The 27,485-nt window shown below is 46.0% G+C and overlaps 1 protein-coding gene across 1 annotated transcript in view; it reads left to right on the top strand.

The window, feature by feature from the left end:
* Positions 1–27,485, top strand: part of LOC144124278 (uncharacterized) — a 138,991-nt gene continuing 111,506 nt past the window's right edge. The window contains exons 1-2 of the mRNA XM_077656916.1: positions 1–100; positions 8,266–8,411. Coding sequence (XP_077513042.1) covers positions 52–100; positions 8,266–8,411 — 195 coding nt within the window. The 5' untranslated portion in view covers positions 1–51. The remainder of the gene's footprint in view (positions 101–8,265; positions 8,412–27,485) is intronic.

Raw genomic sequence — 27,485 nt, 5'->3', positions numbered from 1 at the left:
GAGCAAGCGGCGGTGCATCCTGGGCACTTCTACCCGCCGAGCATAATCGGGATGCCGAACGACGCACAGGCTGAGCGCCATGTTCTTATGCCTGCAGGCTGTAAGTACCAATTTCTACGTCCTCTACTCTTTAATTTATGTTCTTCGACTACAATACATTTCGTAGCCGCCCAAATTTTTCATTCCTTGAGGGATGGCAGGGGCGAAAAGTTGCGTGTCACATATCCGCGTCGGCATTCACTTCTGCGTTCGGCATTCATCCGCATTAGCAATCTCGTAACGGCGCACACAAAAACGGGGCGGCATTTTTGACGGAGACGATGGAGGTGGGGAAGTGGTTTTCATGTCTCGGGTGTCTTGGGGATGAATGAACCAGAATGTAAGTTGGTGCGACTGCTGGGCGCATATCTACCTTGAGCTGGTGGTCGCTTCGGGTTCAAATGCATGATGGCGGCACAACTGGCGAATCTCTGAGGTGAAAGTTAGATTGGTAGGTTTTGTGGAAGAGACATATACATTTTTTTTCTTATTCATGACATGTGAGTTCCTGCCAAATGCAATCAACCCACTCTTATTCTCCTAGCTACTTTCGTATTACGCTCCCTGCGGTCAACATTTGCCCTAATAGAGAGGCGCACTCCTTCACCAATTCCAATATCTCGCTTCCTGTCGTAAACAGCTCCTCCTTTATCCGGCTGTTTCGCATTACTTTAGTTTTTCTAAATCCCACTTCACATGTTTGGAACCTCAAACACGCACTGCAGTTCTTCCCTTGAGTTAACTAGCAGGCCAATGCCATCATCAAATCGGTGGTTACTAAGTGCTCTGCTTTAACTTTTGACCCAAAATTTTCCAACTACAACCCTTTGGGCGTCCCTTTTACACACACACGCAGTGGAAAGAGTTTGTCAGCTTCTGTAATAGACTTCCTGATTGGTATTTGATCACCTTTCCCGTGGTGACTGAACTCTTTTCGCTGTGCAGTCGCTATAGATATTGTCTACCACCTTAAAAAAGGTATTTTCTACACCCTGGTAACACAATGCCTATATGAGAACAGGCGTTTCCACTGAATGAAATGCTTTTTGCAGTTTGTGTAAGCTGGCTAACTTAAGGGGCTAATTATATTCTGCAGATTGCTATATGTCCTGACTGATGGTGTGAGTATGGCTTACTGTCGAGTACCGTTTCTCTAAACACGAATGTTCTCTTGGCTGATAAAAATCTAAGAATGCTCGGATTCTAAAGGATTGCCTGAATGAAGCATGCAAGTGGCGCGGCCATTAAGCGTATGAGTCAATATTTTTTTTTGAAGTTTTTAACGCTTCTTTCGTGTGAAATCACGTGGCTTTAGCTTTATTCCTCGATATCGAGGGTTTTACGGGCACCTGTCTGGTCGAGAATAATTCTGGCGGGAAAGTATCAAGCGTCGACAAAGTGTGGGCTGTGCTTTATACTCTTCTGCCGGCATTATCACAGGCATTCGATACGCTTGAGGTCATGAAGCATTGCGTATTGAGGGCGGCAAATTTTTCTACCGCAATGTCTCCACCGGCCCTCTTCCTTATATTCTCCTATACGAAGAAATCACTATTTGTGTATATTTCTAGTGCCCTGGTTCCTTCATTCCAAGCACAAAGATACGATGATAAGTTCAGAAATTGCCCAATTTCTTGTTTTCTTTTAAGCTGTTTCATATTAGAGCTAAATATGTCCCTGGTACCTTCCATAAAATGTCAATATAAAACTGTAACATTAATGACTCACACGATGGGGCCTCTGAAACTGACGATTTAATCTGTACATCGACGGCGCCTTCTTTTTTTTTACTTTTTGTAGTTACGCTCAAGAGATATAACGCTGTGCGTCTACGCAATCTGCGTTACTTACTGCTATGATCGTATGATTGCCGTTCGATCTCTATAAAGTTCAAGTTATCTAAAATTTTTATTATTTTTTTAATCATCATAACGGCCTTATTTGGCACATTTTGTTGGTAAGACTAATTATCGTTACACATAAGTAGAACGAGACGAAAGGCGATCGAAAATCACTAAGTCACCCCGCTCCGGCTCTAGTGCAAAGAACAAGTCCCCTTTGTTCGAGGATTGGAAAAAGAAATGTCCCCATCTTGTGCGTATCGCGTTGTTCTGTTATTGGACCACATAATTTCTCTTTTACGTGATTAATCGCTGGATAAAGTTTTGACCAAAGTGTTAGTGCATGAGTCATAATCCGATGGGTACCAACCCTGAGCAAAATCGTCTGTCTGTTGTTTGTTCCTTTGTATGTTCGCCTAGCGCTAGCGCTCCGTCCCGCGGCACTGCCCGCCCATAGACGTCTTCTACGCAGCAAAAATCCCTGCTTTCGCACTGATTCGAATGTTGTAAGCATTCTCTGTAATATTTCGAAAGCAATTTTTATATGACGTAACCCGTAGGAGGTAACCAAACTGATAAATAAAATGAAATGCCATTTAAATTTCAAATATGCGAAAATGTTTACAAGTTAAACAATTTTTTTTCAATTTTTATAGATTACGGGCTTGGTAGCCGGCCATTTGCGCTTAGCCCTTTTCCAAAGGAAAGTCATTCAGATGATGGACAGTACATTTCAACACATTCGATATTGTCTTCGTGGTTCCACAGCGACTTCGCGCAGAAAATTCATCAACAGAGTAGATAAAACATTAACATTAATTAACGTTCTCACTTTTCCTTGTCCCGAAACTGTTTAACCGCTTCGAAGCTGCTCGAATCATTACGGAATGTCACTGAAGAGACGATTCCGAACTCAACCGAAAAGGCGTGAACGCCAACAGCAAACGAACCTTAAGAGATTGGAGTTCGATGCCCTGAACGAAGGTTATTGAGTATTACGATGTAAAATATACTGTCACGTTGCGGGGACAGCACTGAGGAAACAGAGTAACTACATCAGTCTACAGAAACATTGGCAGTATATATGTACAGTCCATGAATTAAATACAAGGCTGACAGGAAAGAAAGGGTTTCTGTTTCACTGCGAGTCATCCCTGATTAAATTTAAGACACTTCTCAGACTTTTGCGAAAGAAACTGAACCAGACAAAAAAAAAATTTCCAGGAACCCATATCCTCAAAGTTTCGACTCCGTTTGACAGACGCAAAACGATTGTACGTCGCATTCCGACGTAAGGTTTCCGAAAACGGCGCCAATGTTTTTGGCGGATGAAAAAGCACGGATAGAAACGCGTGTCCTTAGCCTACTTAGGGTCCCTATAAATACCTGCTTATTCTTAACAGGGCTTTCGGCTAGTTAAGCAGCCAAGGCGAGTAGCGACATACGGGATAGAGCGGTGGAGGATCGATAAGTCCTCCTGAGCGAGGGGAGATGTTCTCTTAAAGAGCACTGATCACCTCCACCCACTTTCCCTTCCTTCCATTTATCGGCAAATAAAGTTTAAAAAATTCACAGTGAATAACGCGCTTTACTAAACCCCACCCCCATCCCACAGCTGCCCTCCAGCCGAGAACCTGGCCTTCCCTCACACCCATTTTTGAAAAGTTACGAGCGCCGCTTCAAATACAGCTTGCAGCTACAGTGAAACAGTGTAGGTAGAAGCAATGAGGAATTCGTGAATATTATCCTGCCATCTCGTGGCGCGCGAAGCAGTTAGCAGACTTACATGTTTCCACTAGGGAGGGCGCCGATTTAAAAAGGTGAATTTGTAGGAACAACTGAATGTGGTGGCATCCATCCGGATCGCGAGGCAGGCACAGTCACTCTCCCTCAGGCCCTATGGGAATGGCCATGTAAATGGATCTTCTGTGGAAGTTAGCAAAAAGCGATTAAAAGATCGGTGACTAAAAAGGAGAAAGGTGACATAAGGTTAGAAGTGTAAGATTATAAAATGTGTTTAAAGAAAATGGTGAATTTATAGGCCGTTTTTAACACCATTAAAGGAACATAAATAAATAAGTCGAGCATGATGGCATCTGCTATCCCCGGTTTCAAAGAGGACACTCCTATCTTGCATCCATCTATTCAGGTGACGGTGATCTTAGAGGCTGCGCCACGGTCACGTCAATACATAAGAGAGGGCGCCACATGCGCAGCAAATAGGCGTTGAGCAGGGCGCGTTTTGAAGACGTAACTTGGCTTCTGCTTCCTTCTCGTTCAAGCAAACGGAATACAAAAGGCTGCATGAAAATTGCAAGTTGAGAGAAGCAGCAGTAGACCATGCATCTTTATTCCAGGAAGGAACCCGAACACGAGCGATGAACGCGATGAGGATATCCAGATGTCCAGATGTATGCCCGCACACTGCGCCTGCGATATTTCACTACATCGTGCAGTAAGCAAGGCAGCCGGAAAAAATGATTCTGATTCTCAGCTTACTCTGCGAAACCTAATGTAGTGGTTTATCCGTTGCCCCTTTTCTGATCATTTTCAAGGAAGCGGGATGGTTTCGGCGTTGAGGACGTCAGCATATTTTTGTTTTCTCCTTTCTTTGCAGAATCTTCATTCTTTTCTTGACTACAGCAGGCTTCTTTAGTCATAGTTTTCAGCCAGATCGCATTAAATGTGCTTTACACGACACAAAACTTTCGTGTGCCGGAATTTAGTTGCGTTAAAGATAGAATGGTTCCTTTAGTACTCAGCACGAAGTGATGTTTCTTTATGCGTGTGAGCCGACCTTGGTGTAACCCTACTGCCAGAATGTGAAGCATTTCATTATTATTAAACACAGGTGAAAGGGTCGCGAAACTGGCACATGCATTAGCTGTGAACACATCGATTTGCTTGATACCCCACGCAGCAATGCTATTGGGTCAGCAAGAGTAAGACGAAGACAAGTCATCTTCTCGAAACTTTGGGAAGAACCCTGAGACTTTCCCCTCCCTTGTTCAGTATGTGCGTATGTTTACACATTGTCACACTGTCGGAGAGTAATAAAATTCCAGGGGGTGAATTCAATACGCTAATGCAAAATCAAAGAAATCAAAAGGATATAAGTATAAATAGAGTTTGTTACGTGCGCGAGGCTTTGTGCCGAGCGTGGACACTCCTGGTAAATCTGACGAGATCTAGCGACCCCTTATAGGACGTCTATTGCATCGTGTACCCTGAACGGCGATCAGTGTCACATTCACTCTTGAAGGTTTTAGAGGAAACCGGCGTTATGGGACAGTGATCGAGCCTATATCATTTAAGTGAGTGACTGCGGCGGACTGTACATTCCGACCACCGTTACCACCCACACACCATGCCTTTTCAGAAGCATTCATATCTCTTTGGAAGTAATTCTAAACGGGTATGCATCTCTAATCTCTAAGCAAGTTATGTTCAGCAGTTCTCATTCATCTGTCTCCGATAGTGCAGTCTTAGATACGGGTTACTAAGCTCTCAATAGCATTGAAAAAAACATTTTCGGGCTTATCGACTCGCATGCGTACCATGTGGCGCTTAATGCATCCTTGAAGATCTTTCAACCATTGAAAGCGAGACAACAGAGCGCGGTGCAACTAGTTACACCCCGGTGACAGCGGCAAATTCCGCCTCCTGATATCTACTCTGTACTGCAAGGCGTGAGTGACCGCGCTCATGCTCTAACTTGCCTTTACAGTGCGCTTTGTTACGAACGGTTAACGAACGACTTAAATTGCTGAAGGACTGTCGTTTGTGCGACCAAAATTCTGTCTCTTTAGAGGTATTGCGAAAACGGTCGTATCGCGGTCGCGTGAATTTATAGCTTATCGATTTCTTAGACTTAGATGAGGTCATATTTCTCGCAGTGGTTTCTGTAACTTCTGAGAGCCGATATTATATGAAAGGTTAAGTGTTCAGTAGACTATCCAGTGAAACGAGACATTGCGATGCATAAACACGAAAAAATTCGCTTATTTTTACTGAGAAATGAAGTAAACGGAGCGTTCCCTCTGGATGAAATGTGGCCTAAAGAGACACTTGCCATATCGACTTTTCTTCTCGAACCAACTCAGTGTTAGGTTTTATTCGAATACGGTACGAATAAAAGATCTGTCAAAGAGAGTGGTACAACGGTATATGGAACCTTGAAGCTAGCTATGAGGCAATGGGATGATACTTATTTTCATGGGACATCATCGTCGCTAAATTATATTCTTGCAGAAAATTGCGTTCTGCGCTTAACTCTAAGCAGCTGACCGGTGCATGACACCTTGCAAGCCGAAAGCGGCTTTATGCACTGAGGGCATTCACCGACTGGTTACAAAAATTCAAAAGTGCCCTCCCAGCGCTGAATATCGGTGAAACGGGTTCTTTTTTTCTGTTTATATCTTGCGTTACACAAACTGAAGGGTTTTACTGAAAAAAAAAAGGGCTGCATAAATGCCCCCCTTGGTTAGTGCTCTCTTCAAAGAACGCGTATGAATAGATAGTGTTAAACAGGTAAAATAATGCTAACGAATCAGTTTCTTTTTCTTTCATAGCGAAATGCTTAAACGTCCTTTACGGCTACAAGCTTCATTGATTCAAACAAGGACGTCTAAGTACATGATTTTTTTATATTTCACGAGTGTTTTTTTTTTTTCGAAATTGATCCAAAATTGACAGCCAATGATCCTCTCACTGCGCCGAGACTCAGGAGTGAACATCACCGCGGTGGGTCCGCTTCACTTTCTTTTAGCCGTGTGTCGAACGCAGCGTGTCGTTCGTGGGATCATTTGTCCTTTCTCTCGTCCGCGCCTGCGGGACGCTGATCACGGAGGGAAAGCAAAATGGCACTCTCCTCGCCTTCAGTCCTGCTGTCTGTGCAGTCAGCGAACAGCAGCGAAAAACAGTAAGGCATACTAAAGCAAGGCCGCTGATAGGAAGGAGGAGGAGAGGGGGGGGGGGGGGTCATCGAAAATCGATCGATCAATCACAGGGCCAGTGCAGGGTGAAACGACCCCCTCCCCTCGATCCACTGCGGCGAACACACGCGAATGTCGTTCCTCGGGTCTGGCTCGATAAATTAAAGTCCAATTAGCAGCCTCGTTTCCTTCGCTCGACTAAGTAACAGGTCACGACGAGTACCGCCGGCGCCGTTCGGCTGTGTCTTGCTGCTCGTTCCTGCGCGCGTTTCGTTGCAGGCGCCGGTCACTGCGCGCACGCAGGCTTGTCGATTGGTGCGTCCTCGCTCGCACGAGTTTTTGCCTGCACGCGAACACTCAGCTCTGCATCACTCTACTCCACTGACAAATTTGCGTGCAGCGCTTACAAAGAGGTCGCCGAAATGTTCACAAGCTCAAGCAAACTGCGCTAACGAAGCCCGGTGCGCATAGATTGTCTTAAAGGACTCCCGACACCGAATGTTTGCTCGCGTGTTTGCTTCTTTCAAATAATGCGTCAGACCTTAACATGCATGGACCGACTAAATCATTTATAATTGAGTTTCTTCTTAACGCTGTTCCGGATTCGGTTTCGTCAACCGAATGATGGCTGTGACGTGTAGCTGGGCTTCAGGCCACATGAGGAACGATAAAAACGTAAATATAAGCGCTGATACGTCGTTTGTGGTCATTACAGCTCTTTAGGCAGGCCGGTTTACGTGTCGCAGTGAATTAAAAGTGCGTACAAGCGTTTATATGGCAGTTTTTTTTTCGTGCCTCATATGATCTAAAGGTTGCCTTCACATCACAGCCATCGTTCGGGTAAAGAAATCGGAACCGAAGCAGCATGAGACAAGAAATTCAATTATAAATTATTTAGGTCTAGTAGGCGAGTACAACGACGTGAGCTATGTATTCTAATGTCTAACGCATCATTTCAAAGAAGAAAACGCGCACCTAAAATGAGGTGTATATAGTCCTTAAAAAGCAGAGGCACCCCAATACCTTTTGTACCTGTCAAATGAACACATTCAGAGTGACTTTCAGCAAGTGCACTTTCCTTCGTGACGTGTCTCGGCGGCACGATGCTGGGTAAAGTGTCATTCGTTACGGATGTCGGTGGCAGTCGGTAAACCTGGTACGCGCTCGCAGTTTCTAAGCAGCATGCACAACTTTTCAACCAAGGTTACTTTCTGATTAAGAAAGAACTCTTGCAAAGGATTTTTCTTTTTTGTAAACAAAAGCGTGTTCCGAATCTTCGCTGACATATAAAAGCTAAGGCAAGCACGACGCGCCTCCAGCAGACCGCCAGCCAAAATATGTTGTTTGTGCGTAGCGTGCTTAATGTGAATCCAAAATCCACTTTTTTTTAGCGCTAATGTTATATTTCTATAACACCACATCGAATTCATTTCCAGTCCGTTTTATTCTAGATCCCTCAAGTACCGGTACCGTCGAAGCTATGCACGTGGACACTGGACAGTGCAAAGTGTGTTCGTGCCGTGTGGAGAACCCACTTGGAGGGGAGTGCGTGCGTCACTGGAGTGTGCAGTGTGAAACAACGCGAATGACTTCAAAGGTGAGTGCCAGTTGTTGAAAGTGACTGCAGGCGTCCAGCAATGTCACAAAGGTATTACTCATATTTTTCTCTTTCATGCGTGAGGGGCACGAAGGTGAAGTGCATACATGTTTGTTGGGGCAGCAGTGATTTTGCGAAGGAAGAAACTGGTCTATATCCATTTCAAATGGATAGACACCCCATGCCCAGCACCTCCACCAAGATGTCACGCGTGAATGCGGGAGATCACTGATCGCAAGCGACAGCGACGGGCTTCGACGGACGTCTTGACCACAGCTGCTCCAGATCGATGTCACTTCCACTTCCTATTTTTGAGGTGGCGCGGGCTTCAGATCAGCGCTAAGCGAACACGCGGAATGCACTGTGTCACTATCAAGACAGTAGGACCCTTATTCACAAATAATGGAGTGAATACTCATAAGCATCGACCCAAGCGCAGCCATATACGGCGACAGGGGAAAGGCATACAGCTCCCGAAGGCACAGTGTAAATGAACAAAAAAAAATGCTAATGAGTAAATTGCGTCCTACTTGTAAGTTTACTGCACTTTGCCGATTTGTTGAAATCGCAATGGACCTGCGATATTTTCTTTGTCGTGCAGCACTTAAACAGATCGCTGGCAGTTCAGCGCCAAAATACACCCCAGCAAAGCCTTTTTCAGAGCCAGAAACGTGGGCGATCGGCAGGGAGCCAGCGACGGTAGGACGCGGAGTGATACAGTGTTTCTTGCTTTCCTATCTCATTGGGACCGTCCGGGGCCTTAACAGCGATGCACGCAACTTGCGAAGCGTAGAGCGTAGCCAGCGTGCCCCGGCGTCTTCTGCGGACATGTCGGACGAGAGCGCTCACGCTGAGCAGCCCACGTGCCCCTCTGCTGCTGCCGCGTCCCTTCGGCGCGCACGCATTCGCGTGCGCACAGGCACGATGCCCCGTCTTCGATTCCGTGTCTCCGGGGTCAAAGGTGCGGATTTGCTTCGCAGCGTGGCTCTTTGACGAGCCTGGGGTTAATGTCTGTCCGCACGAATTTCCTGCGGTTGAGCGTAGCCCCCTCGGCTCCCTCCTCTCCCTCTTCCATACCTCCTTCTCTCTCTCTCTACGCCACAGCCGCGACGTCCACGACAAGACGTGCATGCGTGGTTGGGGCATGCTTGGGAGACGTGCTAAACCCTTAAAATGGACGAGATGTTCCTTCTTTATGACTGCTCAATTTATGCGCGCGCTCCGATCGGCGCTTTCTCGTCCCTTCCGTCCGGGTTTGCAGCAGTCGGTGCTGGGAGATTAGGAGGTCCTGCCGTGCGTGGCGGTATCATCCTTTTAACGCGATTACCTAACTTGCCGCCGATCCTCGTGCCACGCGGCAGATGCCGAAGCGTTTGGAAAAAGGGCGCTCATTTAACATTATTCTTTTAATTATTTATACTTACTGCAGCGCTATTTCTTCTTACGGAAATGGAAAGACGAAATCTTCATGGAGTACTCACAGTCATTTTCGGTAAGTACATCAGCCACAGGTGGTCCTCGGGTGAAACATGGAGTTTGCTGCAGAAGGCATTGGAGTCAGCTATAGCAGTAGAGGTAACTTTGGCTTGCGACTCTACATGGGAAAAAGTAACTTTGTAGCGACTGCACCGAGCCTCACATCCTCTACGGACAGATATCACTCCAGATTTGGCGCATGCACTTTTAAGCGCATTGTTTAGTGTTTCTCGGAAAATTAGCACGGTAGTTCTCAAAAATTATGGCAATAATATGAGACCATGCATGCTCTTTTTACAACGTTCGTTTTATTCAGAAAGTTTGCATTCGGTTCGAAAATGCTCAGTTGTATAATTAAGTGTTTTTGTTTGCACTCGCCTAATAATATGATTGAATAATTGGTACTAAGCCTGAACAAGAAACGACCTCTCCTTCCCTGCTGTCTACGTGCAGAAATGACAGTCTAGGCGACACAAGCAAAATATTGTCCTTCATACGATGGCCAGACCATGCTAGTCCCATTACTACCGTATAAGAATCGATTAACTGAAATAATGCAAACATTTTTGAGATGGGAGCTATTATCGGCCCATCTCACCCAATTCCGGCGGACGCCGAAGCCGCAAATCGGCTTCTGCACCGGTGCAAGGGGCGGAAGGGGCAAATGGCATTTCCATAATTCAGAATACAAGAAGCAGTGCCCTCCTTTTGAGTATAGATCAGGTTGATTCATAACAAGGTAACATATGAAGCAAGCATCAGCAAGCAGTCGTTATCTCTGTAACCTGCGGGAGCACTGTAGAACACATTAAACATATTCTAGTAAACTAAACAATGCGATAGCATTCAAAGCTTTTGGTGCTTTTGCTGGACACGACTGACAGGGCTTCCGAGACAGATCGCTCTTCTCTTACACCACTTGCCACCTGGGAATTTTGTGACGTCGCTTTTTTTTTCCCCGATGAGGCTTCTTTTGCTATGGCAATAATAACTTCCCCCGATGAGGCCTCTATTGCTGTCGCAGTAATAACTAAAACCACCAATCTAATTTACTGGTGCTCTCCATTGCCCCGACTCAAAGGGGATGCCAATAAAATCTATCTAGCCAGCTGCCCTGAATTTTCGGGAGCGGCAAAAACCGTTGCGCACACAATGTATAAAAAAATATTCGCCGCATATGTATAGCTTTAAAATTGCGTGTGTGTTCCCTCTTGCTTAATTTGTGCATTCATCTCTATAGACGTCATATATAGACCAGGCAAGGCTTCGAAACAGCAATACATCGGAACCAAGAAAATGAATTCCCGCCCTACCGTGCCAGTAAAACTCGAAAAACCTTCCATGGCTGTAATGATCTCGACACACTTGTAATTCGAAAACAAAAAAAAAACTGAAGAAAAAAGCAGAGACTGATATAAGCACTGAGCCGTGTCCATGCACGTGGTTTTTTAAATCTTTATTGTGAGCAGCATCGCGGTTAAAGAATAAATATTTGATATGGAATTGGTGAAACCATGGCCGATACAAAGAAAAAAACGTGCACAGATGGAAGAGAAGGGGTTTCAAACTCTCAGAAAAAAAAAAAAAAACGTCGTCTGGGCTGGTTCCATTTAACAGGCTGCTCCGGTTACTGCTAGTATTTGTTTTTTCGCTCTCAGTCATTTACCGGGCGTGTCCGATTCATTAGGTTCTTATGAACTGCTCGTTGTTTTCTTTCCCGAAAACGCGCCCTGGTTTCATTAGCATTTGCGCGTAGCGCATATGTTGCTGATTTTGTTTCACTTTTGCATTCAGCAACGGGACGCATGTCGACAGCTGCGAAAAAGCGTGAGATCCAAGCCAAGTTGCACTGAGAAAAAAAAAAAACTGATGGTTCGGAGCTCTTTTTTTTGCCCCTGCATTTCAAAGCTTGTTTTTGCATTTGTTCCAAGGAAAGTACGAAGCTCAAAAAAAAAGTTTTAATTCTGACGAGGCATCGGCTCCCATTACAGGTTTAACAATCGGGTTATACCCAATTGCTGCCCGGAAATGAGCCCTTTAGGACACGTTGTTTTTATGTGTACGAAGCTGAAGACCCGGCACGAAAACCAGCCCCTGTCCTGCACTTTATACAGACAGTGCTTTCAGTCAAATGATTATTTTAACTTCTTTAACGCTTTTTATTCGTGACGATGCCTAATTTGAGATACGTGTTCAAGCAGTTTTGGAAGCGAGAAGCCAAAACGTAGGTGCTGACGAGATGTCTTATTGGCATCATTGTAATAAGCGCTACCCACGCTACAGCGTCCTGCTCCATGTCTGTTTTGCGTTTAAAATAATCAATTTGATATTGAATGAATGTTTTCCCAGTATACAAAGGCAGGCAGGCCTTGCTCTGATGCGGAAGTGCTGCGCAGCAGATAGCATCCGCCGCGAAACAGCTGTAATAAATTAGAAAAAATCCTGATTCGGTAAAAGTTTGCAAAACAATGAGCAAAACATGACCATTTTATTTCCTCCAGAAAAACAAGCGATTATACTGCATTGTCTTCTGCTACAAAATATGGCCCAATAAAAACCGAATTTTGAAGCCTTTCACTGAAAAAACAGTTTTGTACCCAAATATGAGCTAAAAAAAATCGCCTGATTTCTACCGCCCGAATTTCGGAAAAAATAAAAACTGCAAAGGAAGGCTCCTATGCATATAAAGTGCAACAGGCGAAATAAGCATTTTGTTAGATGTCAACCCGCTAGATTTAGAAAACGAAAGAAGTTGGGGCAACATGTCTGTCTTCTATTTCAGTCATTTATAACAGCAAGAGCCATTTCTTAAAGGCAATTTTTTTTAATTATCAGGCCCTGTAGTTCCCCATACAAGCCTGCTATATGACTTTCTGTAGAAAGAAAGTGCGAGAGAACGAATTGAGCCAAAATTAATTTGCGATATTGGACAAGTTTAAGCTTTGTTTATCAGCCATGAAGAAGACAGAGTTTCTTTCAATAACATTTTGCATGTTCTCTAACTAGGACACAGAGTGAACAGTAATATGGGAGTTTCTATCATCTGCTTAGATAATTAGGTCGGGTTATAGTGGTGCGTTCGAAATTTCAATGATGTAAGCTATCAATAAATGTAAACAAAACAGTGGACCATGAGATAGGCATTTTCTCATTATAAAGCGCTCAGAAAAAAAAAATAAAAACGTTATTTGCATCTACATCATTCCTTGATTGCTTATATAAATGCATATAGATTCCACGTCAAGCCACGAATCTCATACTGTCTACATTTACTAGCATCGCAGCCATCCCGGCCACGATACTATGCCGCTTCACGGAGCTTTTGACAAAATGCGCCTGGCACATACAGGGTGTTTCAGCGAACACTTTCAAAAATAGGATTTTTGGGCTTTAAAAATATGGCTTTAGCGGCATAATATTTCCACTGTTGGCGGACACCAGAAAACCTGTAAATCGTCTTAAATAGTAAGCTGGCGAATTAATTGTTAGTAATTAACTTTTAAGTAGTAGAGTTAGGTGCCCAATTGCAATTAGAGATTTGTAGCCAGTCGTTAGCAATAGCCATATCAGTTTTTAGAATTTCTAAAACACGATTACCCTTGGCGCTGCGGCTCGACAAAATTTGTTTTTTCGACTATAGTTGCGTGCACTGTAGGGGTTGCTTTGCCTGCATGCTTTCGAAGCGCATGTATTTTCGCACGATGTAGCCAAATTTTGCCGAGCCACAGTGGTTAGGGTAATCGCGTTTTCGAAATTCTAGAAACTGATATGGCTGTTACTAACGACCGGCTCCCAGTCTCTAATTTCAATTAAGCGCTTAACTCTATTAGTAAAAAAGTTAATTATTAAAAATTAGGTAACCATCTTACTACTTAAGATGATTCACCGGTTTTCTGGTGTCCGCAAACACTGGCAAGATTACGCCGCAAAGGCCATATATTTATTCCAAAAAGCCCATTTTTGAAAATTTTTGAAAGTGTTCGCTGAAACACCCGGTATAGTCGTCGTCAAGTCTCCGGACCGGAAGCATGTGTGCCCGAAGCGGAAGGACACTCTATACACAAATACGCCTATAAGGGAGTAAAAAGGGCAGTGTACTCTCTTTTCACTCCTTTCTCTTTAGAGTGCAAGTACCATGGCGTACGCCTAAATCCGCGGACTCCTTCCGGGTGACATCGGCAGTCCTCACGAGCATTATAAAACTCTCGAAGCTGCCACGGCGTCGTTACGCAGAACCCAATGCGTCGGAACACGGAACGAAACGTGTCGCGGCCTTTATCTCGGGGAAATAAGCCACGGCAGCGAATAACAGCTGTTAATGCTTGAAAGGCGCGCACAAAGGGGCGAGTGACAGGGCGATTGACACGGCCGTAATTGCTCTTTCGCTTGCTTCCACGCCCCTTTTGTTCGAAGGACGTCGGGGGTAGGGGGTGCGCACTCGCTTGCACGGACGGCTTTCTATAATTCTCGCGTTTGTCGTCTCTCTTTTTCCCAGAACTATGGCTGCGATAGGGCTCCTATGCCGACTCGCAGCTTTGATTTCTCGGAATCATTATTGGAAGCTTGTACCGTTCATTTACAACTGATACTGGCATGCAGACCTTCAATTCAGATGCTGCTCCACTGTGCTGTGTGAAGCCTAGATCGCACCTTGTAGTGCGAAATGAGGAACAAGCTCAATTAACAAGTGCTAAGGTATGTACGAAAAAAAAAAAGGAGCGTGCTCAATTAACGCTTTCGCTTTATTTTTTATGCACTTTATAGATCAACGCACTTGTTTCACCCACTGGAAACAAAAATTTCAGTCGATTCCGTATATATCCAGCCCGGATATATTGAATTAGTGTCTATATAGAACAATCAGAAGATCCCCTTGAAAATCCCATGCAAAGGTTCGCGTATATCGAACTGGCGTTCAACGAAACATTCGATATATCGAACATCGATATATCGCCGCGCCCCTTAAGTGCCTGTTCTTCTAGCGGCACTTTTATGAACTTACACTCGCATAAAGTGAAAGTAAATGAAGAACTTTCTCCTGGGGTAGCATTACCTCCGTTGTCGGCACTGTGAATAATACCTCTCTGTCACACGGCATTTCTTGAAGGCATTTCCAGCAGATGCCGCTCTTTTCACCAAAGGATCGAAAGCTCAAAGGAGCAACGACGCAGCCACACGGTGCAGTCCAAAGGTTAAACAGTCGTTGAGGCTTAGCATCTGCTGCTGTGCTTGAGATGACCTAAGTGAGTGTTTTAAAATGCGGTATTCCGTTCATTCGTTGAGCTCAGGCAATTTTTTTATTCTTATTGCTTCCTAAAAGAACTGCACCAACTACTCTCATCAGCAGCAATAGGTGTTGTGTATTGCCTTGGCCACCAGGGGCAGTCGGTGTCGCTGCAACAATTTTACTGTCTTGAGATCTGGGCACAAAATATAAATACCCATCCAAAAACACAAAACCAGGCAAAACTTTCGTATTTTTAAAAATCGTTTCAAGCTTCATTAGCTGCATATATTTTTCTTTGCTTTTACTTTTTGACGTTGGGTGGCACTGCGATCGCGGGTACTCGAAGGCCGCGCCTTTGGGCTCTAAAGGTCTCGGGCGGGCGCCTTCACCTTCGCCTCCAAGGCCCTTAGCGGCAAAGGCGCAACATTTGTGCCCTGTAGCTGCTCTGCTTACGCCTTTGGATATAAGGACCTGATTCTCAAAGGCCTTTGCGGCGCCTGTGCGACAGAGGTATAAGCGTGCCTAGCGATCTAAGTGCCTGAAAAGAAAAAAAAAGCATTAAATAAATTGAAAAAGAATTTTTTTTTTTTTGCCCAGAAGAAGGAAGAATACCGTCAAATTTCCTAAACGGGTTTTGCTGCACAGTATCTCCTCATTGAAGAATGTAAAAGTTGGTCTAATTTGGGAGTCTACTAAGCACTTGCAGCCTTCCATATATTAACAAGGCCATTCTAGCAATCAACTGCTGACGTCAGCCGAACGTTGGCTACTCCGGATTTCGCCATTGTCTGCGTCATGTGAAAGAAATTGTCTGCAGCTCAGTAATAAGCACACGAAGCTGCGAAACAAACTTGCGGAGCGCATCCCTGAAAAATGTACGCGCACAGCTATCTCAACGCGGGAAAGGTGCACTCGAAAGCATTTCACACCCAGCAGGGACGAGCCGGTGTTAGAAAAAAGTGAATTCGTTGGAAATGAACGCGAGAAACACGAGAGCTGTCTTTTTTAGGCCTGTACAAAATTTTGTTGATCGCAGCCTTAATTTAATAATAGGGTCTGAAAATATAGATATTGTAAAGGAGATAAAAACATTGGTTGTAGTATTTAATGAACATTTAATTTGGGACGACGTCTGTGGTATTCTTCGTAGCGTTCGTCATTTGGTTCCAGCTAGGATTAAGCTAATGTTACATGATGCTTTATTTTGCCCGTGTAACAATTACTGCCGCCTTGTATGGGCGACGACTTCGATGACGAACGTACAGTGGCTATTCTGAGTGCAAAAAAATGAGCAGACGATTACGATGGTCGGTATTGCGAGATTTGAGCTTAGCTCTTCGCACGAGACCTGCCACCGCTGAGAGGTGGTGTGTTACGCTATACTAGCCACCCTGCGGGATCTTCCCAGTGGCATCCACCTTCCGGGTGTCCATTCCTCCGCTCTCGCCACGGCATCTGGTGTTTCCCACCACGCCACTTGTCACACATGATAACACGCCACCTGTCAACTGGGGTATTACACTTTCAACGACGCAGAACGCAGGAACGGGTGCCTAAGAGCTGCACTTAAAAAAAAAAAAGAAGCAATCCGTCACATTGCAGTCTTACCGTATGATGACCATACGAAGAAGCTCTTTTCAATGTTTATTATGCTCCTGCACTGCACTGCATCTATGTGCAGTATGTAATGCAAAATTTCGCTGACTAAATCAAATACATACTTTCTCGTGCTGTGCAATTTGAGACAAATTGGAAGTTCACGGCCACATGCGACAGCGAAATGCAAAGTAACGGTTTTAACAGTCTATAACATCGCTTGCTGGTAATATTAAACAGACTTAACGACACAGACATAGACAGGCATCTACACCCACACTCATGAAGTGTTTTTGGAACAACGAAGGTTTTCAATAATGAGTAAGCAACAGTATTATGTGTCAAGTATGCAGTTGTTAGTTAAGGATGTGCACACAAGCAAAAATAAGGTTTAAGGTGGACCTTTTTCTGTATAAATGCATGTATATAAGTTCTTGGTTCTATCTGTGAAGTGCGTAGATGCTGTGTTTTCTGAGCATATATTTTCTGCCTATAGTGTATATTTTCTTAAACACATATACGTGTGTGTATAACTCGGTATATAAGTGACTTAGGCTGTATGTACATGTAATTATTTTTTTTCTATTTTCTTACTGTAATGCAGCAAAAGCTTCCGAAAACAATGTCTACTGTTCTGAACTGTGCACGCGAACGTGTGAAATTCAATCTGTATATATATATATCACTGTATAAATATGTTTACATTTACAGTTGTGTATGTAGTTTGCTCCAACGCAGTAGAGCACTGTGGTACCTTCATTACATTTCGACCTTGCATTTGTAACCGCTGCACGCTGCCAGAAAAAAAAATAAGGTCAATTTTGAAGACGGCGCAAAAGAGACAAGGGCAAGAAAGGCGCCACCTATGAACCGACTAGCCCCAAACCAAAGAACTTCTTCAGCTAAAGGGGCCAGGGCCTTAGTCAAGCTGTTTACAAAGCAGCTTTTAGTCCTTGTCCTCACATTATTATGTACCGGAAAAAATGCGGAATAAAGTGGATGTGAATGTGATGCAGTGCCTTGCACCGATGGGGTTGCGTGGAATATATCGTCTTTTCCTGAAGAGGCCTTGCAGTATCTTTCTTTTGGTGCAAAATTCAATTCTTCACTTATTTCTTAGTCGCAAAATTGATGTGCTGAATGAATCTGCACGCCCTCGTTTTTGCCCAGACTTTCATACTTTTGCGAAAACAAACAGGGTAAAAAACTTTTTTTTTTCATCCCAAACTCATGCACAGCCTTACTGCGCATCACCAACTAGCGCCATCTGTCGGCCGCCAGTAGCGAACACCACGTAACTAAATGGAAATGTTTTTGTTTATAACTCAGAGAAAACTAAACGGTGCAGTGAGATTGTGCGCGGAGATGTTGGTACTGATGGCCTATACTCTTCCTACGCACGGCAAAATCTGACTGCGCTCGCACAGACTAGCTCTGAACGCCATGGGAATTAAATCAATGATGCGCACCAAACATTCCAAATCCCGCGGTACATTTTGCTGTTCAGCGCCAAGCAGCACGCGGTGGCATCCCCGCAAACTGGATGCGTTTGTCCAGATTTTCTGGGCTTGAATCACCAATGAATCTGTTCATTTCTGCGGACTGTCCAAAAAATAATGCCGGCCATTTAGAATGCCATTGCGCATATCAGAAAACGTGATCGATCCCTGTGGGCCTCGTCCTCATTAACTGGAGGCGTAGTAAACTATTTTTCACATTTTTCCTCCGGGAGATAGTCGAACTTTACAATGTGGCATTTAAATCTATCAAAATTTCATTAATAATGTGCTCGTGGAAACGAAACGCCATGCTTTTTAGTGATGGATGAGACATTTGCCATGCAACTCGTGCCTAATTGAACCTGTATAGCTGCGGGGAAGTGTTATCCTATGGCAAGCACAGCGTTCGGTGGTCCATAAAGCGTGGGTGCAGGGCTATCGACAATCTGCAGGCGGTATTGAATACAATAAATGCGCACACGTTAAGACAAGAAATGACACCAATGGGACTAACTGCACCACTTGGCCTTCGCAAAGAACGGTTGGTCCATGGATATACTAAATGCGGCTGGTGTCCTTCTGCAGTTCTCCTCTGAAGGAGGAATGCTTGCTTTTTTTGAAGAACTGGTGCTTGTGGTATCGCAGTTAACCTCCAAAAGACTAACCTCAGTAGCCCACTCAGTACCTTGTGGCTTTGAGCGCCGAAGGCGGCTTCAATAACCGCAGGCATGGTGTTATTAAATAATCGGGTGCACATATACCCTGCGTCCCAGTAAACTTTGCTAAGCTTTTATTGAAATGGACGGAGTGTCCTTGGCGAAATGAACAGGGCTGTTCCGCGCCGTAACCAAAAACCACTTAATTAGGCAGAATAATAATTACTTAAGCCCCATTTTCCACGATACAGCTTGAAAACTGCGTTAATATTCAATCTAAAAAAAAATTTAAATTCTTAAAATTTCCTGAAACTCAGTGAAGATATATGCTGCAGATTTAAGTCAATAAGTTGCCTGAAAAGGGGGAGAATTGGAAATAAGTAAAGGTAACTGTGAACCGTTGCTTGCTCTGCAGAATTTGTTTCGTGCTTAAAGTTGATTAACCAGTGCACACTATTTAGCCATTTTTTAAACTACTTACACTTCGGAAAAAAAGTGTCATCTCGTAAGTTGCATATCATGTTGAAAAACAGCAGGATGAAATATTTGCAATGTTTGCATGTCTGCCCGCCAAAAAAGGAAGCCCGCCGATGGGTCAGCTGTTGCTGGCACACATATTACTGCCGCTTCAGACGCAACGCCACGTCGGGGACAGCGTTCCGGAGATTAGCAGATTTTGTTCTCAGAGGCCACGTCTTGGTGCACTGAAGTAGCACTGCTATCACATGACAGTGTTCGCATTTTGCCAACTCTCTTTTTAGGCCGGTGAAGAGATCTGTGTAAAGGGCGCCTAATTGTAAACATTTCGTTCTGTTGTTTTTCAACACGACCTACAATTTCCGGATTGACACTTTCTTTCCGAAGCCAATTTTTGGAAAGTTATCTAATTAGTCGTTAACAATTAAAACACCTTTCATAACGAAGAAACGGCTGCAGACTAAGTCACGTGGTTTTCAACAGCATTCAGTTGCTTTTACTGGCCCAGGAGACTGTTTACTTTAGAAACCAGGTCACATTTAGCTGGGGCATCTGGTACACGTGACCAAGCGTGTTCCCTTTCCCAACGTGCACGCATTCACTCCAGAGGAGATAATTATTCGAGACCTATTAGAGCAGGCGTGTAGTATAGGCCATCCGAGTACCTACTCCTCGTAAGCAGTATATAGCTGCAGGTGCGGACGAGCACCTGCGATTGCGCATGCGTAGAAGGGCAGGCTGACCGGCCGTACGTGGCACTAGTGTATACATGGCCGCTATGCTAAAGCTCTAGAAATAAAGGTTTAACACCCACGACAAGGTACGCTGGAAAACGTAAGGGTAATTGTGTATTCTTCGAAGCATTATGGAAGTGCCCGTTTCGGGACGGCCGTTGAACTCGCCGCATCAATCACAGCAACAGCTCGATCAGGACGGCCTGCTGCCCCGTGATGCGCGCCTTCTCCCCCTGCGGCAGGCCAGCGTAACAGGCATAATTAAAAGCGGCCCGGTGGTCGTCGCGGACCGCGCACCTTCGCCGGCGAGTTGTGTGCAGCGCCGGGAAAGCAGGTTGCCGCCGCAGACGCAGTCGAAGACAGCTCGACGGTTGCTTTCAACTCTGCTCCACTGCTCCGCTGTATTCCTCACTGGCCACTCTATTTCAACCTCTTTCTCTGTCTGCTGCGTGGCGCATTGTTATCTCGATTAGAGTACATTAACTCCGTAGATGCGGTCATGGCTAAGGAGAGTAAGGGCAATCTGCACGAGCAGATTAGTTATCACATAAACGCGCAGTAGAGGGCAGCTTTCATGTACGCAGTGTTTTGAAAAAAGTGGCGAAGGTCTCATTTACCTTCAAGAAGGCTTTCAGGTAGAAGTCATACCCCTTTTGTTCAGACTTCCTGCCTTTGTTGGCTTTGCACGCCGACTTTTTGGTTGTCAAGGTGCGGATGTGTGGCCCTGATTTAATTGTTCCGTTTTGCAGTGTGTGTGAGAGAGAGAGGAAGAGAGAGGCGTTAACTAGAAAGCCTGGAGGTTTATGCCTCTCCTCGCCACTTAATATAAAGAGCTGAAATGCAGTCACTAAGCCTACTTGTAACATGCTCTCCAGCCATACTGCTCTCACGGGGAGACAGAACCTCACTCCCGCGACGGAAGAGAGACGTGAGCCACGAGGCGGGCATCTCCTTGTCGCCACCGCTCACTGTGGCCAGCAGCGTCCCTTCTTGTGCGGGGAAGGGACCCCCCGGTGACACGATGGCGACCGGGGCCGTCCGGCCGACGCACGTAAACAACTTGTAGACAGCGCCGGGTCGCAGGGTCGCGTCAAATTAAGCGGACAAGGGGCACGCGGGGGGGATGCCCCTGCTGCGACTCTCCCTTCCCTGCTGCGTCCTTTGCGGCCTCCCGCACGTCTCGACCGCTGTCCGAGGAGTACACACGAGGCAAAGCTCGCGCGCCACATTGCAATCGCGGTGTCTCAATGGCTCAGAGAGCGGATCTGTAGTATTTACTCTTCAGATCCGAGGAAAACTTTCAGTTCGTCAGTGTTATTCACAAATATTTCTCAAGCTTAGGTGTTCTCATAAACGTGCGAAAAAAATGCAGCCTTATCTCCGGTAGTTCTGTTTCGACGGCATTTCTCTATGATCTGTCCTATGGGCGCCATGCCCTCATAAACATGCAGTAACGTCTTAAGCCGCGTTTTGGACATATTTAGCATACCGTGTACCTTGTTAGCGTTAGCGTTACCGGAGTACGGGAAGCCGCCCAGCGCCAGTGCGCATGCGCAGATCGCCTCGGTGGCTCCAGGTGGCACCAGGTATCCGGCAGCTTCACGCACGCCTCCCGCATCGGGACCAGTCAGCGGGTGCTCGCCGGCAGTGGGCGGGTTGCCGGTACTCCGGCAACGCTAACGGTAACACGGTACATGGTATGCTAAAGGTATCTATTAATGCGATAGCGTTAAGGCTTCCGTTCAGCATAAAACGCGGCGTAGGCGTCGTGAACGAAAAATCCCCGGAGAACCAATCTAGGTGAGCCACTTGGGTCACGTGACCTTGTGTCGTCGTCATAAACTGCCCATTGGATTGTGAGCAAACTGACCATCGTGGCAGGTGGCAGTTAATTAAATTATTGGTCGCGAGAGGTTGCTCAAGAAGAGCAAAATTGGTCGCACAAGCCCCACTGGTGGCAGCACCTGCATGCCATCGCAGGGCAGTGGTGCGCCGCTTAATTGCTGCGCCACAGCGCCGGGAGTGGTATGGGCACTTCCAGGGATCTATGAATGTCGAGAATGACCAGTTCCGCATGTAGGGGAATTAACCCATTGACACTATGGCGTCGTACCCTTGAAGCGGAGCTTGAGAATCCCCTCCAATTTTTTTTTTTAGTTCACCGAGTGAGCGGAAGCTCACGTATTTAAACCAGAATTACAAGCACTCGCGCATGCGCAGCACGGCTCTCCAGGAGCCACGCGAAACTGCTCAACCTCGGCCAGTGTAGCTCACGCTACAATACACCCTAGAGACAAATTCCGGGGTGTCTTGAGGGAAAGCAGATGTATGGCCATATTCTTGCCGAACGTAGAATCCAACAAACAGCGCGTACGCACGCACATTTAAAGCTATCGAATTCTGATTTTCTTAATTACCTCGCGGTCGGCGCTACCAGTTCCAGCGTTAGCACAGGGATGTACGCGGCGTGCTTGGAGGAGCTTCGTTAAATTTCTTCAAGGACGCACGAAGTCCATGCAGATCAGAGACCCCGAAATTTATTATATGAAAGCTGTATAAAATCCCCTTAATGTCCCTATAACTTTTCCCTGCTTCCTGAAGCCGAGTCTAATCGAACTAAGCCCTTACTCTGCAGAACATATATAAGCACAACTTTTTTTTCTTCTTCGCAGCTGAAGCAGGAACTTTCGCAACTGTTAAGTTCTTAAAATTGCTTTGTTGGGTGTGCCAACTCGCGGCAGGTGAACAATTTTTCATCCGGAGAGGTTTAGTAATGCGCAGTCGTTACAAGTTTTGTGGTCAGTCGCCGAAGGAAAGTATTCAAAAGGCGCATAAAAAGGCGCCCGGAAGCGACAAGAATAGATGCGCGAAAGAAGTTCCTACTCGTCTACAAAGCAACAACTAAAGAAAAGGGGAAACTGTCTATTCTTAGGGCTTCGTCGTACACACATACCGCGTACAACCCGTCGCTCCCGCCTGCATATATATGCAGCCGTTTATTAAACACGGGGCGCGACGTCACTTTGGGAGCAGCTCAAACAAAGTGAAACCAATAACGACGCTCACATTTCGAAGCCATTGAAAAGCAGGGCGCAAGTGATATATATCTCGTCGGAACCGCGCGCGCATCCGATGCGCGGGAGCTCTTCCGCGAACAAACGGACCCAAAACACGCGCGCGACGCCTAACACAATCTGTAAAAAGGATGCGCATCCTATTCTCGTCGGCCTAGAATTGGGACGGGTGCTGCGCGTGAAGTGCGTGCTCACTTTGTGTGCCAGGAACGCCGACGAAGTGGAGCCGCCCCCCCCCCCCCCCCCCCCCCCCTCACCAAGCAGCTCATTGCAAGCGCTTCGAGCGTGCTCGTGTAAGCGCGCATTCAGGCGAATCAAAGCGGCAATAAAGAAATGAAATACTCCGAGTGACACTCTCGAAAGGACGCGGACAAACGCGCGAGGCTTCTATCTAGCTGGAAAGAAATTGCGGACAATGGCGGGAGACAGGCTCGAAGGGAAAGTTTCAATCAGGGGGCTGACTGGCACTGCGCCGTGTCTGTTGTAAGTAAGAAGGTTCCTCGAGGGGGAAGTAACAAAAATACTAACCGCCCGAATAAAAGGGGAGAACTCGGGCAGTCGTGTCGTTCGTACAATGAAGGCGTGCGCAGATCTTGAACGAGCGATTACAATTACACGAGAGTTATAAACGAGTTGCGCCGATGAGACATTCTGGAGCGACGCGACAGCACACATGGGGGGAGGGTGGGGAGTACGGCGAAGTCGCGGAGAGGAGGAGAGCGAAGCGCGGGAGCGGAGAGTGTGAGGAGGAAGAAGGGGAAAAGGAAGAGGTTTGGGGGAGAGGGAAAAGCACGCGTATTCCGTGGAGAAAAGGAGATGCGTCCTCCTGACAAGACTAGCGGACAATTGACGCGGGCGCATTTCTCGAAGCCGCATTATCGCTGAGGCATTACAGGCGCGTGTTCGTGCGACGGGCGAGCACCCCGTTCAACGAAAACCCTATGCGTGTGTGCCTCCGCAGAGGCATCCTCCCGACCATTCGACGTGGGTCATATATCTCAGTTTGCGCGCATGGCCTGAACGTTGCGAGTTGACGCTTGTTTTGCGTGTTCCGTTATACGGCATGCCACTTTCCTTTGATGCTTCTTTTTTCGGAAAGAAGCATAAATATTGGCAGATGTCGGGCTGCGCGTGAGCGCGCTGGAATGCTCGCACATTCTGGGTCTTTCAGCCATTAAATCATGTTGCCCCAAGGCAGCTCGATTGAATGCTCTGAGCACATCGCGACAAAACATGACAAATTTCGCGACGTCAATGAAAACGTTCCATCCCGCAGTTGCTGGAATTTAAGAATGAAAGTGTTATTTTTTTAATCGCACAGAATTCAAGCTATTCATATCAGCAACTACATTTTAGACTGAAGTATTGATACATCTTCGTATAAGCAGAGAGCATGCAGGGTTTGCTCGTTACGCACGAGCGATTGAGGCCTCACGCACGTTACGTGCATTAACGCGCTCCCAAACGTGCACAACCATTTCGGCTACAGTCAGCCAAAACATTGGCTATACTGCTACAGAACTAGCCGCTCTATACGAGTAAAGCTGAAATTTGGGCGAGTCGGTAAGCATTCATGGTGGGTGAACAGTGCAACAAAGGCGGGACAAAGACAACACAAGCGCTGACTAGCAACTGAGTTTATTGAAGAACGAAAAGTGGTAATATAGTGAACGTGACATTAAGCGACAAGGAAATTCAATATCTGGGCTTGTACATGACATAGGTTGTTTACACCCCTTTTGTCGTTTTATTCTGTTTTTTATATTTTATTGTTCACGTTCACTATATTACCACTTTTCGTTCTTCAATAAACTCAGTTGCTAGTCAGCCCTTGTCTTGCCTTTGTCCCGCCTTTGTTGCTCTGTTCACCCACCATGACCGCTCTATACGAGTCCACTATGCCTACAGCATGGGTTATCTTCACTGACTCTCGAGCTGCAGTGTAGTCGGTGAAGTCTCCACGCACGCAGGAGCTGCTTATCGTCGGTAATAACAGGCTTCACACATAAGACTTGAACAACATTAAAGCAGTTTCCTGCTCAGTGGGGCATCGCAGGCAATGACCACGCTGACAGCTCAGTAAAAGCGGCGCATGCAGACTTATCCGATGTAATCGTAATTTCGTTCCCTCAGAGTGCTGGGACTTGTGACTGCTGCAACCTGACGGCGCCCGCAGCGCAGTTTGCGGCGTGACCCTGAGCGTCAGTGTACAGTCCACGACGTGTCACCGACTCCACTTGTGACTTTTGCACGACGCCTAACTTAGATAGTCTTGACCGCATGTGCCTCCATCGAAATCTTCCTCCACAAAAATGGATCATCTAGCAAGTCACTGCGCTCAATGTGTTGGCGTGAGCGAAAAGCTTGAGCACTTTATATGCAGCTATACAGTATCTCGTATAGCACTGAAAACAGCTTTAAGTCTGCAACAGGACTATACCCTCCGCACGGAACATGTGTTCGTTCCTTGGTCGTAACGCAACTTCGGCGTCCTGTGGAACTAAAGCCCTGTGGAACTAAAGTTTTCTCAGAAACGGGTCTGATATGCACCCTGGGACAATTTTGTATGCTTATGTTAATGTACGGGAGCTTTGTGTGCACGTGTTCCGTGTTATCTTTTTCACGCTCATCGGGAGTAGGCTGCTATGTATACCACCAGGCTAATATCTCCAGTAATGATTAAATGTTTTTCTTCTTCCTTGTGGAAAAATCAGCGTTTGTATTTTAGCATCTCGAATAGGAGGTTGAAGACCTCTTCGTACTTAATTATGCTGGAAAAGCTCACAACGAAGCATGGCGGAGAGGAATGCTAATTCCCAAGTCGTAGCTTCAAGGTCTGTCGTCCCCAATAATGATCAACGAATCACAAACACGAGCGTCGTGACGCAAATCCAGTCGCATGCATATTTCGGGACTTTCGAGAACACGTAATGGCAATAGCTAATGATTTGGTGAGAGAAGCACTTACAATGCGCGCTGAATGAGACGTTCTTTTTTTCAGTGTGCTTGCTTAGCTGTAGTACTGGAGTTGAATGCTGTAGTACTGAAAATTTGGGGGGAAAATAGAAAAACGTTTTTATGTGGTCAGTCAATGAGATGAGGAAGAAAATGTGCCAGCAACAGTCACTTTACCACACAGAAATCATACGTGACGTGCTTGAGTCACGTCGGAAGTAAACAAAACACAATTCGATTACCCAAATACCCTGTCCTTGGAGCACCGGAAAGTACATGTTGATGCGCTCATGAGTTCTGTATGATACCCAAATTTCGTACGGTAATGCGTTACTGAACTGTGATCTGAGAAAATGTGTGCCATTTACTTCCAACGTCCTTAACTGTACTGTTAGGATGACGCGCTGACATGATGGGGGTGCACCGACATTCCACCTATCAATTGCGAGTGCAGCACATAACGTTTTGTGGGTTTCCAGCACATGCAACCCCACAAGACGTCGCGTAGATCGAATAAACTATGCGATCTTCTGGATTTAATACTTGTAAATAGTGGTGCGACTTACATTGGTCATCTACCTGGAGCATATTTTGTTCTTAAATAGACTGAAAGCGATTTGAATGGGCGCTCTAATGTTGGTAATCCAGGCGAGTTTACCTGCGTGGACTCACACGCCGGCGCTTATCCCGTAAACGGTTCATGCTCCTTCCTTTCAGGTTAGCTTGGCTATTACTGCACATACAGAGAGCGTTTGACATTAGGCTCAGTCCATGCTAAGTGCATATACAACGATTATCTATTGGCAGTAGTTAATAATCAACAGTTAATTATTGGTTAGTGGGCACTTAAAGAACCCCAGGTAGTCAAAATTTCCGGACTCCTTCACTACGGCGTCCATCGTAGCCTGAGTCGCTTTGGGACGATGAACCCCAATAAACCATGCCAAACCAACCGTTACTTAGTGGAGCACGCCCACTCGTATTCATGCTACGGTCGACCGATTCCCGCAGTTCCGTTAACCCTGATGCCCTAGTTACTACGTGTGGTGCAGCCAGTTTACAGCTTCCAGTTCAACATGACGACCGCAAGTATACGGCTGTGTGTGTGTTTAGCAACAACAGGCGAGGTGTGGAGGTGGGCGCACGCATACGAACACCCTGCCTATTCTTTGACAGTGCCGCTCCACAGTCGAAAGACTGGCATGGCAGCGCAGAGCAGTAAGCGCATGCGCGCAACGTTTACCGCCAGTGCGAGCGCCGTCTGCTAGGCTTTTCGCACGAGCCTGACACAGTTTCGGGCGCTGGTTGCCCTTTCGCCTCCCGCCGATGAGATGCGCCATAGGAGCGCGAAAGAACAGCGTGCGGTCAACAGCGTGATCT

Source organism: Amblyomma americanum, chromosome 3, assembly GCF_052857255.1.
Source record: "Amblyomma americanum isolate KBUSLIRL-KWMA chromosome 3, ASM5285725v1, whole genome shotgun sequence".
Classification (NCBI taxonomy): domain Eukaryota; kingdom Metazoa; phylum Arthropoda; class Arachnida; order Ixodida; family Ixodidae; genus Amblyomma; species Amblyomma americanum.
The sequence above is the reverse complement of the archived record's forward strand: the minus strand, read 5'-3'. Positions and strand labels throughout refer to the sequence as shown.